The 13,740-nt window shown below is 33.7% G+C and overlaps 1 protein-coding gene across 1 annotated transcript in view; it reads right to left on the bottom strand.

Moving 5' to 3' along the window:
- Positions 1 to 6,342: 6,342 nt before the first annotated feature.
- superdeath (Suppressor of ER stress-induced death) overlaps positions 6,343 to 13,740 on the bottom strand; it is a 503,396-nt gene continuing 495,998 nt past the window's right edge. The window contains exon 20 of the mRNA XM_090396917.1: positions 6,343 to 8,081. Coding sequence (XP_090253043.1) covers positions 7,929 to 8,081 — 153 coding nt within the window. The 3' untranslated portion in view covers positions 6,343 to 7,928. The remainder of the gene's footprint in view (positions 8,082 to 13,740) is intronic.

Here is a 13,740-nt window from a genome sequence, read left to right as displayed (position 1 = left end):
GGGTCTGTCAGGGAACTCTAACTCCAACGCTAAATTCAAGTGGCCTAGAACTTACTTTAAAACGGATCAATCGATGTGAGGCAGAAGGGACAGTTGGGAGAGGAACTTGCTGAACAGATTGTTACTGCGATATAATGTGGCAAAACAATTTTCATTGAATTTAAATAAGTGCAACATTGGCTCATTAAACAAATTTTCTTCCACATCAGTGTGTTACTTGTCAAGACTGGAACAATATCAGATCTTATATTTCTATCTTCTAAGGCATATATTTCTTTTTACTGTATCAATCCACCTATATGTTGGTCTTCGTCTGGGTCTTTTTCCTACCAACCTGGCAGAGAACACTTGTTTTGCTAATCTTTCATCTCCAATTCTATTTAAGTGACCGTACCACCTAAAATTAGCTCTGCTAACGCATTCCTGGATGCTGAGAATGTCAAGTTCTTTCCTAATATCCTCGTTTTTAATATGATATTGCCACTGATGCCATCTGTTCACGCCTCTAATCTTTCTCAGGACTCCCATATCTGCGGTCTCTGGTCTTTGGTCAAGTGTTTTATTTTCTGACCCAGCTCTCAGATCCATAAGTTAAAATTGACTTGAATACTGTCTTGTATACAGCTAATTTAGTGTTCCGACTAATTTTTATCTTATTCCATATACATTTATTCGGTTGACTTCCTACCATACCAGCTTTGTTGATTCTGTTGTCGATTTTTTAATTTAATTTACCATATTCACTAAAAATTCTGCCTAAGTAGCTGAAATGTTTTACTTGTTTTATAGGTTCTCCATTTACAATGCGGTTGATATTTTCAGTGTTTCTGCCTATTTTAATTGTCTTTGTCTTTTTATTGCTGACCTTCATACCATACGTATTACAATAGTTATTCAATTTATTCAGGGAATCTTGCAAACTTGTAGCGGATTTATTTAGAAGTATAACATCATCCGCTTAAAAGAAAGAACTGAGATTAACATCTCCAATTTTGATATCAGGTTAAATACCACTCTCCTTCATAATGTGATCCATATAGATAATGAATAAGAGCGGGGATAATGTACATCCTTGTCTGACACCAGATTTAACATTAAACCATCTTCCTGTACTTCCTTCAATTTCAACTGCTGAGTTGTAGCGTTTCGAATATCTTCTCTCTCTCTCTCTCTCTCTTGGAACCTTGTCTTATGCCTTTTCCTGAGCTAAAAAACTTAAATACAGATCTTTGTTATATTCCCATGGTTTTTCAACCACCCCACCTGTCGTAAAGTAAAAATCTGATCCTGACAGCCTCTATTTGGCCTGAATCCAGCTTGTTCTTCTGGCTTTGTTCTGGGTTTGAATCCTGTTTAGGATTCAAACCCAGGTCTATCCAATCAAAGGCAATCCTCATGCCAATTCATTACGAATGGTCGTTAATTTGTGATTGCACAAACAAACAAATTAAAGAAGTCGAATGACTGCAGTCAGTCACAGCGCCATATTTTCCGTACTGGTCATATTTGGATTTATTTATTTATTGTCAGAATATCTTCCATATGATCTGGTTAGGATGTCCATCAAGTTTGGGGGTATTTCGTTTACTGGTTCTCTCTACAGATGTTCTTGATAGCGTTTACTTACTTACTCACTTACTTATCTTTTTCTTGCCTCATATCATATAAATCCGAAACCAGTTTCTTCCAGATAACTTCCGCTCTCTCTCTTTCTATTGTTCCACCAATCAAGTTTCTCTCTAGCTGTCCCAACCAGCCATTCTTCTATCATTTTTTTTTATTCTCCGCAAAGTTAAATTAAGCATTACTATTTTTCCTTTTCTTTTTTGTATCTATGTTAAAGCCACTGTGAGACTCTCTCTTTGCTGTCCATTCTCAGTATGTGTCCAATTCATTTCGATCAACGGTTTTTTATTTCATCGGTAATGCTCTTTTTCTGCTTGGTCAACTTATATAAGTCATTGTTTGTTATAGATTGAGAGTAAAATACTTTTTAATATTTTACGCAGACAATTTGTTTGAAAACTATTTAATTCAGTTTCCTTGTCTATGATCCATATTATAATATGGTCTTAACATTGCTATTGAAGATCTTTATTTTGGATTTAATACGATACTTTGATGATTTATATATATTATTTAATTGTTTGAAAGCTGTATTATCTTTGGTCAATCTTTGCATTATATGCCTGTTCACCTTTGGGATCTACGTTTACTCCAAGTACAATATATAAAATTGTTAACTTTTTCTACAGGAGGTTGATTGATTTTAATTTCTTTGAGGCATTTGCTGTTTAGTTTAAGAGCTTTTGTTTTAGTCATAATTATTTTAAGACCAACCATTTCAGCTGTTTTATGTAAGTCTTACGATTTTGCCTGTGTATTGTTGTATATTGATGATATCAAAACGATGTCATCAGCATAATCTAGATCTTCTAACTGTGAAATAGGAGTCCATTTAAATTGCCCTGAAGCGGGGTACATTAATTTGAAACACCCTATATTTCAAGAGAACGAAATTAAAATTTATTTCGCACTTGTTTCATTCTGTAGATCTTTAACCTTGCACATGGGCACTGGCTGTTGTTGAGATTCAACTCAACTGGAAATTTCTCATCTTTTACAAAACTTCACCCTATTTTGGTACAGTTGCATGCAGGAATACTCAAGGGACCACATAGTAAACATTAAAAAAAACTTATCATCGTGAACATCATTATCATCATTTTCCTGAGAGGTAACGTCAAGAGAAGCGGCGGAGGTAGAGGATACTTTGATAGTATTAGATGATAAGTTTATATTATTATTCCATTATTTCCTATCGACAATTTCCTCAAAATCGCCAGATCTTATGTTTCGAAGTTCTAAGGTAATTAGAACTAAATGCACCAATCTTAAATTTCAATCTTTCTTTTGGTCTTTTACTTGTCGTTTTTTTCACATTAAACACCTGTTTTGCTAAAGTTTTCTTTACTATTCTGCTTAAGTGAAGATACTATCTTAGGTTAGCTCTCTTCAAGCATTGAAGTTCCCTCCTAATATCTTCAGTTTTATAATGATTCTGCCATTGATGTCATCTGTTCGTATCATGGCCACTAGTCTTTGAGCAAATTTATTTCTAACCGAACTCTCAGATCTATAACTTAAAATTAGTTTAGACATTGTATTGTATATAGATTGGAAGGCGTGATTTAAATGATTATCTCTTATTCCACATAAATTTAGTCAAGTGAAATTGACTAAATTTATGCTTATTCTTTTGCCTATTTCCATATTTAATTTGCTGTTCTGCACTAAAAGTTCAGTTTAATCGTTGATATAGTTTACTCGTTCAATAAGTTTACAATTCAGGATATAGCGCATACTTTCCATGATCCTGCCCGTTTTCAATTTTTTTTAAATTATTAATTTTGATGCAAACCTTGTACAGAAGATATTCAGTTCAATTAAGGAGTGGAGACTTAAACCTGATTTATTTAAGAGTCAAATATTGTCTACATATAGTAAAGAGCAGAGCTTGACATTTCCAATTTTATATCAGAATGCAGAATTAATGCCCCTTTCCTTCCACATGTGATTCATAAAAGTCAATTTTTATCACACTACAGGTTTCATCGCGTAAGTGAGCAGTGAAATTAGTTCAACAAATCGCGACCAACATTTTTTTAAAATGAAAACAATAGAAAATTTAAGTGTATCTCATAGATTTGGTAGCTATAACGCAGTGCGATATCACATCCTTCGTTTCCCTTCAAGAGGGATCTCACTTGACTGTATAGGTATTTCTCATCATAAGCGCTTTCGTTATCTGTGTTTCTTTTCATTAAATAAGAACCATTGCTGTTTCCTATCCAAAGTTGTGAAAGGGTCCGAAAATGCGCCTTGTTTTCCCTACTATTATGGTTCTCTTCCACAATTTTTCACTGCTTCTTCTTCTCAAGTATCCATGTAAATATTACATGTAACACTGAGTAGAGTATTTCCTCCAAAATTCTCACATCACATTCTATTTCCCTTCTAAGATGGATACTATTATATCAAAGGCTTTACAACAATTAACTAGAATTCAATCTTCTGACCAGGCTTTCATTCTGAACAAAATATGTAGATGATAAAGCCATCACCTCCATATTTTGTTCAGAATTTGATATTTAAGTATATCGTAACGAGTGCATATATTAGACACAACTGACAATATTTGATATAACACTTTATTCCAAAACGTTACATGATTTGAAATAAAACATAATTTGAAATAATACGTAACACAATGTTCCTATTAAATCAGTACACATTTTGATCGAAAATCTTCCTGAAAAATCAAATACAAATGTACTATAAATGCATATGACTTATACGATAATATTAAATATGTTTTAATAATTTTTAAGAATTAATACTCATAAGTGTCATGATGAATGTACTATTTTTATGATTAATATTCCATTTTAGAATTATTGACTGCTTAATTCAAATCTTGAAAAATTACCTTAAAATTCGTTTTAATAATTCTGAAATTGTTTTTGTTTTCACGTGAATCATGCTCACGAAAGCTTGTGAACGTATATTACACTAGTAATGTGAGTAGGCTAGAAATCGGAATAATCTGGAAACTTATCTATAAAGATCAAACATGATTTTTTAACTCACTTCGGAACTACCTAAAGACATTCACAATTACCCATGATCCTATATAGCGGTATTCAGACACAATGAATACTTAGTCAACAAGTTCAGTTCTAAAATGTGTTTATTTGAATCGCAAACGTTTTTTTTTCAGATTACTTTTATTTGTTTTAATTCAAAGTACGTATGTTATATTTTATTCTGAGACAATAAGCTACACAGAATCAACATCTTATTTAATTATTTTAGAACGGTTGGAGAAAATGTCAATTCTTCTTGTCTCTGTTGGAATTATGGAATTTGGAGTAGAATAAATGTAAGGAAAAATATTCTGACACATTTTATTTACAAAAGGAGTAGGTGGAATATTTTAGCTCACCAACTTTGGAAGAACTCGGTAAGGAGTCATTCTCCATAGTTAGTTGACATCAATAGTTAAATTCATGTCTACGAATTTGGAAGCAATCTGACAGATATATACTGCCATCTCGTATTCGCAACCGATATGATGTTATTACCTGAAGCTATGTTAATCCTACTGTGAAACTGTGCCATTTTTGTCACATTTCGCGTTGAATTGCACTGTTCGATTTCATTCTGTTGATAAATTCAATAATCTTTAATTTTTGCCGTTCTTTTAACATAACTGCATGTTTTTGAGCTAAAGAATGACAACAAAAAAGCTATTTGCTGCAAAGAAATTGTTAAAACAGTTATAGTAGTAAAAATAAAATAAAATAAAATAAAAATAAATAATAATAAATATCGCTCTATTGAAATGGCCCTTGCATGTTTAGCACAAATTTGTCTGAAGAAAGACCATTCTATGTTCGTTTCTCGTTGGCAATAAGAATTTTTTAAGCCTTTCTTTGGCCGACTCCTTAGTTAGTCGATCTCTAGCACTGGCAAGTGCGTGTTTTATCTCATAAAATGTAGAAAATGGCAAGCGCGTGTTTTATATCATAAAATGTAGAACCCACACTATTTCAGACAAGACAATAATATATTGTATTAAGGTCAGGAACAACGAGATGGTGGCAGATGTCTGCCGTCTTCTCGGCACCGAGTGGAGATGGAATGTGGGTAGTATTAGTGGGGAAAGAGTTTGACGATGTAATTTTATTTCTTTCGTGTTATTAACATATGTTTGTATATGTGTTGATGAATATTTAAGTAAAATTAAATTGTACATCGTTGTGAATGTTTCTATGGATAGATTTCTGACATAATACTTAGCCAGTACCTAAATAGTGAAACGTAAAGTGAGTTGGCGAGCGACAGAGGGGAGAGAGAGAGAGAGAGAGAGAGAGAGATCATATCATTTTCATAAAGCAGTGCAGGATCAATATACTCATCAAGATTGTAATTAGATACCCTGGAAAAAATATGAAGAAGCATTCCACTAAATTAATTAGATGACAAAAAAAAAGGAATTTCCGGATAAGAGAAAAGAACGAAGATAATCCCATGATGTACGTGAATGGAAATCTAGATATAAGTATCAGCATGGGTAAAATAAGCGAGTCGATAAAGAACTGGAGTCTATGAAACTTGTTAAAATAATAAGATTAGTTTGTTAAATATGTAACGCACTGAAGCAGAAATAAATAAGCTCATGGACAGTATTCTTTTAACAAGAGAGAGAGAGAGAGCATATATATATATATATATATATATATATATATATTACTAATTTTTATTCTGCAGATCAGAGTATCTGCTTACTAAAGACAATTGAACGTCTAATGAAGAAGCATTCGCTGAATATTGGCAATGTTCAGTTCCATAAATACAAAGAAAGGCAGGTGCGAATTCCTGTAAATTTATTAAGGCACATATTTTATTTTTATTTTATAAAATATAAAAGATGTAAACGGTAGGTTTAATTAACTATAGATTTACAACCTTCTGTGGGTGTGACTATCATAATAAACAAAAAAAATTAATGGAGTAGTTTAGTTATTTAATTTATGATACTGTTGATTTTGTGGTATTAAACTGCGGGTGTGTCTGCGTGCGCATTCAACAAAAATAAATAAAATCCGAATTACAAATGTAATTACTTTGGTGAAAGTACTAAAAACACAGTGTCTTATCTCTCATAATACTATCTAACTCTGCGACACAGGCGACAACGAGAAGATGTTAAATGGTACATTTAGGAAAGTAAACATAATAATAACGGAATAAAAATGAGCGAAACACACTGCAAATGATCTATTATCTACATTTCTCTCTAGTTCGATTACGAACAGTAAGAAATAAGCTAACAAGTGAAGGAAACTATCAGTAAGAAATATGAAACAAATCAAGAGATCAAGATCATATCAGATACCTGGAAGAAGAAACTCATAAAGGATATACGAAGCAAAAGAACAGCAAATCCCTAAACGTCGGGAATTAAACTGTCAGGAAGAAAAGAAAAGAAAAAAAGAAAATTTAACCATTCAATATCTGTATGTTTATAAGTTCAGAACTTATAATGAAAAATTATGAATTATTTATTTTATATCCAGTCGCAGTCAGACATACCAATCTGGAGACCAATAAAGAGGATTTTCTTCCACGACAACCTGAAAATTAGATTTCTGAAATATTTTTGCAATCTTATTTATTTATTTATTTGTTGAATTTAGTCTTTCAAAAATGCTGATAGAACGAAACTAATAATTAGGAAAAAAAAAGAAATGCCTTCGGATGTTTCAGAATTTATCAGACAAATTCAGTAAAATTGATTTAATAGACACCATATGTAGATGAATGAAAAATCATTGTACAGTCTTTTGAAGAGTTCCTCAAATTTTCTCTTTTAATTTGTCTTGTTATCTGATATATTTTTAATAAGAAAATCATACATTTAGGAAATAGTTTTCATGTTTCACAGCCAAATATAATAATCTAAAAAAGAGAAAAAAATATAGGCATATGAGGTAGTGACGAATTTTCTCAGAATAAATCTTAGAAACATGAAAATCAAGTATTTATTAAAATCAAATTAGTGGCTACACGCCACATTCATATTACTTAGATGAACTTTGGGTAAAACCTATAAATATAATTCTGTTTAGTCCACCACATAATGTTAGTATTCTAAAATACAGTTAAAAATGCATAATAGATTATTTCAATTCTTTAAATTGGACCGCTTACTGGGTTGTAATACATGTGGGTATGTGTGTATATGTGCGTGCATAAGTAAATATTTTTCGTTTTATAATTTTGTGTTCATTCATATCTTCTATGCATTCATTTCACAAGGCAGGAGAGTTTCTTAGTTTTACAATAGTGCATAGACAAAATAATTACAGCAATGATTGCAATTCCAACCACTTTGCTATACTATCGAAATTTTTCTTCATCCAGACTACATTTGCATGAGTCTTTTCTATAGCTTGTTGAACAGCCCGTTGAGATGTTCCTAGTTTCTCCTGATTTATTTCGTAAAAATCTTTGAGCTGGAAAACAAATACAAATGTTAGTTATCCAGTGTACAATTACAAAACTCGATTTTGAAGTTTATTTTTCTTATAATCTCTCTTTTTAAATAAAAAAAATTGTTTTAACATAGAATAAAAGCCAAAAGGTTATTTTTCTGGCAACCTTAATAATAATGAAGGGGATACAAATCCTTTGATATTTATCTGTTTATCTCTTGTATCCCCTTCATTATTATGAAGGTTGCCAGAAAAATAGCCTTTTGGCTTTTATTCTATGTTATAATATACAGGCACACCTTTATGACATTCGTATAGTGAAGGTATGTAAGTTCTTTTCACTTAAACCTTGTTATCTCATAGCCAGTGCATTTGATAAAATTTGGCATTATGGACTGCTACATAAAATGATCTCAACAGGAATACCACTGGAAATGGTACAACTAATCAAATCATACCTTTCAGACAGGCATATGCAAATCAAGATCAAAGGCACAGTATCAGCCCATAAACGTCTCACGGCTGGAGTCCCACAAGGATCATTACTAGCTCCGATTCTGTTTTCCATATACATGGCTGACATCCCACACAATCCATTGTCATCCATCCTGGCCCTGTATGCAGATGATACAGCGGTATTAACCAGATCTCTAAAACCACACACAGCCATCAATAAACTACAAGAAAACATACTACAGACTGAGAAGTGGTTCTCTAAATGGAGACTACAAGTAAACCCCCAGAAGAGCATAGCCATACTATTTACCAGAAGACCGATGCTTCCCAAAGATGACATCCTCCTATTCAATACAAAAATCTCCTGGAAAACAGAAGTCAAATACCTTGGCGTACTACTAGACAAAAGGCTAAATTTCAGTTCTCATATCAAGGCTCTCTGTGCAAAGGCATCAAACTATATCCTCTAATCAACAGGAACAGTAAACTAAACACCAGAATCAAACTGTTTATCTACAAACTGATGGTCCGCTCTATACTCACTTATGCTTCTCCAGCCTGGAGTCATACCGCTGATACTAACATTCTCAAATTACAACGAGTACAGAATAAATGCATTCGTATGATACTAAGCGCCCCATGGTTCATTAGAACTGTGCAGCTCCATTCAGACACAGATGTCCCCTACATATACACTTTCCTGCAAACTACAGCAACACAGTTCTTCAAAAAAGCATCTGCACACCCCAATGAACTGGTTCAACTAGCTACGAATTACGATGCCACAGACTGCTTCAAATACAAAAGACCCAAAGTCATACTAATACCCCCTCTGATATTTAACCTCCAAGCCCGCCCAGGGAGAGCAATTAGCTCACAAACATTTCCACTCACTGTTTCCATGTCAGATAGCAGGAACATGAAAAGCGCTTTGCTTCACCCTTAGAGTCAGAAATGTTAATCGTTAATCCTTGTTATCTTCCATTATCTTCCAGGTCTACCTACTCACTGATGAAACCCCAAAAAAGGTTGAAAACGGTCTGGGTAGTGACCTCTCCTCATAATGTAATTACAGTATTACATCCCCTAGGGGCTGTGTTTTACATTATGAGAAAATATCAAGGATAATGAGGGAGATTGCCCACCTTTGATACGAGTTGCCTTGGTGTTGTACTACCAAGTGGTTATTTACACTTGGATTTGCCGATAGTTTTTCGGTATGATACTCATACCAAAAATCCATGTTGTCATTTCATAAGTCATTTCATTAATTATAACATAAAAATATGAATATTTCATTACACACAAATAATCTGAAAACCTGAGATCTCTCTATCTTCCCCCCTCTCTACCGTAACGTTTACCCACGAAAGGTTGTAAATCTATAGTACATTGATACTGTGGGTGAGTTAAGGGTTAAATTTTTTTTTTCATATATTTATATATATTTTACATAATACAGAAACCCTTCTCTAGAAACAAGAAGCCGTGAAATTTTTCAGGCCGCTATAAGGCCTTCAATAAGCAGGAGGGCGTCTTATATTAGGTAATGAAATTCAACTCCCATCTGGAGAGTGGATAAGTTATCCACTGGGCCACCCATGTCGGTATGTCCTCGTCTCAGTTTAACTAATACTAGGATTTTGTCTCAAACAGTTACACTTGTAGATGAGTAACGAAAATTGTTTAAGGATCTGGTAGCTTTAGGAAGAGTGGTATTCGTGGTTTAAATCTATAACTAATACAATAACCTACGCCACTGGGAAGAACAATGAAAGTGAAAATATCTGTAAAAGATGCAGACATGTAGACTTCCAGCACAAAGAAGAGACAAATAATTTCAAAGAGTGATTCAATTCTCACACCCACACCCACCCACCAATACCTAGACACACTATCCAAGTATAATCTAATGCCAACAATAACATCATGTACTAGAGAAGAAATATTCGGAAATACTATCACGGCCTCCTGTCTAGATCATATAAACGACCGAGCACCACCAAATAGTTACACTGCATCAGTCATAAAGTGCAAAGTACCAGACCATTAGTTCACCGCTCTAAACCTGCACACCAAGACAATATCCATGCAATGTCCCACAGAAGAAAAGCGACAGAAAACAATAATAGACGAAGAAACAGTCAACCACGAAATAAGAAAAACAGATTGGGAACACCTGGCATCAGATTCAGCAGATATTTATACAACAACAGTAGTAGGGGAGGCTCTTCTGACCAAATGCTTCCGGTGGGCGTGGCTTTTCCCTGAGGGTATATGTGTCAATGGCTTCAGCTCCTAGTAGGGGTGGAGGTTCTGACCAAATGCATCCGGTGGGCGTGGCTTACTGACGTCATTGTGATTGACGTCATGAGTTTGGAATGTTTGGAATTTCCGTGTGGGCAAGTGTGTTACTGGCTTCAGTTCTTGTGTTTTGGTTCGCGTATGGGATTATGGTTGATGATAGAGATAAGGATTCGTGTTGTGATTGGTGGGACATTTTGAACCAAATGCTTCCGGTGTGCGTGGCTTCATGGGTGTGGAATGTTTGGAATTTCCCTGGGAGCATATGTGGTCAATGGCTTCAGTTCTTGTGTTTTGGTTTGTTTGTAAATAAATGTCGTCATTTGTAAATAAGTGACGTTATTGTTTTGAATGGAAAGGGAGATATATTAGTGTATAAGTAATCGTGTTGTCATTGGTGGACACTTCTGACAAGATCAAGATAAGATAAGAATCGTGACGTTATGTCTTTGTGCGGTATTTTGGTTTGGCTATGGAATTGTGGGCTATGTTTTGAGATAAGATATCTTTGAATTTTCCCAGGGTGACACACATCCGTCATTGTCGTCTGTGGGAATTCTTAGAGTATGTCGTGATGGCGGGTATGATTAGATTTTTCTGAATAATTAATTATATACTGGTGTCACTCAAACATACGTTTTTTTTTTATTTTATTTTATATAGATGGCTGTACTAATTTTCCAATACATTTGGGGTATTTTTTTCCTGTTAAAGGGTGGGAATTCTTAGTGTAAGTCGTGATGGCGGCAGTTTGTGGTTAAGTAATCGTGTCGTGATTGGTGGGACACTTCTGACAAGATCAAGATCAAGATAACATTAGGATTCGTGACGTGAATGTTTGTTGTTATGGAGTTTTGAATGATAATTTAATTTAACTATATTCTATGTCACACAAACATACAGTTTTTTTTTCTTCTATAGATGGTTGTACTAATTTTCCAATACATTTTTGGTATTTCTTTCCTGTTAAAGTGTGGGAATTCTTAGAGAAAGTCGTGATGGCTCTCGTGTTTCGCGTTTTTCTGAATAATTAATTATATACTTTAAGTACCTGTCCTTAAACACACACACACAAACACACACACACACATACACATTAGACATAAAAAATCGCTAATGTGTCCATGTTGATACTCTAATATATACCCTATGATTATTCTTATGGAAAAAAAAATACTATTCAGTATTAGAATTACGCTTACAAACAACACGCGATCAGTTATGTTTAAGTTAAAAAAGTACTTACAGCTTTCCAGATGACTCTTCTAAATACGAATATTCCAAAATAGTTCAATTTTATATCCACAACACAACACAAACACAAAACCCACAAAGAATGAAATTTCTGTAAATACTGTAACCTGAACTAGTTACTTCGTCCTTTAGATTACAGACTGTAGATGCTGGGGTTTCGTCATTTGCAATATCCCCGAGCGAGCGGTTTTCTTCAAAGGGGATGACATGAGTTGCATCCGTAAATTGGGGTATTGTTCAAAAGGTAGCATTTCCTCAAGTTTGGATATTTCTCAAATAATTACATATGACTAAGGACTTAGTATCAAGATGTTTGAATAACACATATCCTAAAATTATTCATTCTTCGTTACCATCGGGATTCATTGGTGTTGTTAATTAATGCTTACATTTAATTTTAATTTAGAGTAGTATCCGATTGGTTGTCTGTATTAATTCTTTCCCACTTGGGAAAGTCTATGCGCAGTTTTGTTTAGGGTAAGTGTTATTTCCGGTTTCGAATTCCGATTGCTGTTAGAGTATGGAATTCAGAGAAGTGAAATTTTTATTTTTATTTTTTTGAATTGATTCGTTATATTCTGTATTTTACTTTTACAGGTCATATTCTAACAGAATAACTGAGCAGAATTAATAAATATATAAAGTATATGAAAATTTATTTTCCAACACTGTATATTTCTGATGAAGTCTTACCTTTAAGGTATCTATCTTATCCGGTTGCCTTTTGTTGTACTTAGGTGAGAAATCGTGTGTTTTGTTTTGAACTCTTGGTTTCCGTTGGGAAATTACCAATATAACTATTAATTTTACCTTCGGTTCCTTGTGCTCTTAACCTATTTCTGTAAGTAGAATTTATTTGTGAATTATTTTCCCACACTGTTAATTTTCATTCATTAACCTTGTTTGTAGATAACGAACAAATAAGACTTTTAATTCAATGAATCAAAAAAAAAAAATTCTCTGGTTGCTTTGTGGCATGAAATTCACAAGGAAAAAAAAATGTTATCTACCTTCTTAAATTGGTATAACACATATACGACACCCAATTTGTTCATTTAAATTTACACATTTTATTGAACGAAATATTATTTGCAAATTGTATTTGCTGAATCTAACAATGCAGAAAATAAATAAATTGAAAAATACATCAAAGGTACTTCCATGGTTCTGGAATTGCCATCGTATGGTTTTGACAATGTGACTCTCATCTGAAAGTTAATTTTTCGTTTGGCGTTCGTTGGATAAAAAAAAAAAAACGCGCTTTTTTATTTTTTTTCCAAAAATGTTTTCATAAAAAATGCATTTTTTCCTAAAAGTTATCATAAAAAACCAGTTTTTTAAATTTTTTTTGTCCCAAAAAAGTTATCAGTATCAATTGGATGTGACATCACTGAAAGATATCCGCAAACGATGAACTCACTCATCTCCACTAGGCTGAGCAGACATCTTCTGGAGGTGAGGGGATGGTGAGAGACTAGGGTGATGGTGTTAGGTGGGGGGAGCATTGCAGGGAATACATCTGTCACCCTCTGTGATATCACAGAATGAGAGACATATGTTCCCCAGAAATATCCAAACACATAACGACATTGTTGTCATGTTTTGTTTGGCTATGGAATTGTGGGTGATGTTTTTGAGATAAGATATCTTGTAATTTTCCCAGGGT

This window comes from Typopeltis vanoorti, chromosome 8 (genome assembly GCF_054136105.1).
Source record: "Typopeltis vanoorti isolate ZY-2024b chromosome 8, IOZ_Tvanoo_1.0, whole genome shotgun sequence".
Classification (NCBI taxonomy): domain Eukaryota; kingdom Metazoa; phylum Arthropoda; class Arachnida; order Uropygi; family Thelyphonidae; genus Typopeltis; species Typopeltis vanoorti.
The sequence above is the reverse complement of the archived record's forward strand: the minus strand, read 5'-3'. Positions and strand labels throughout refer to the sequence as shown.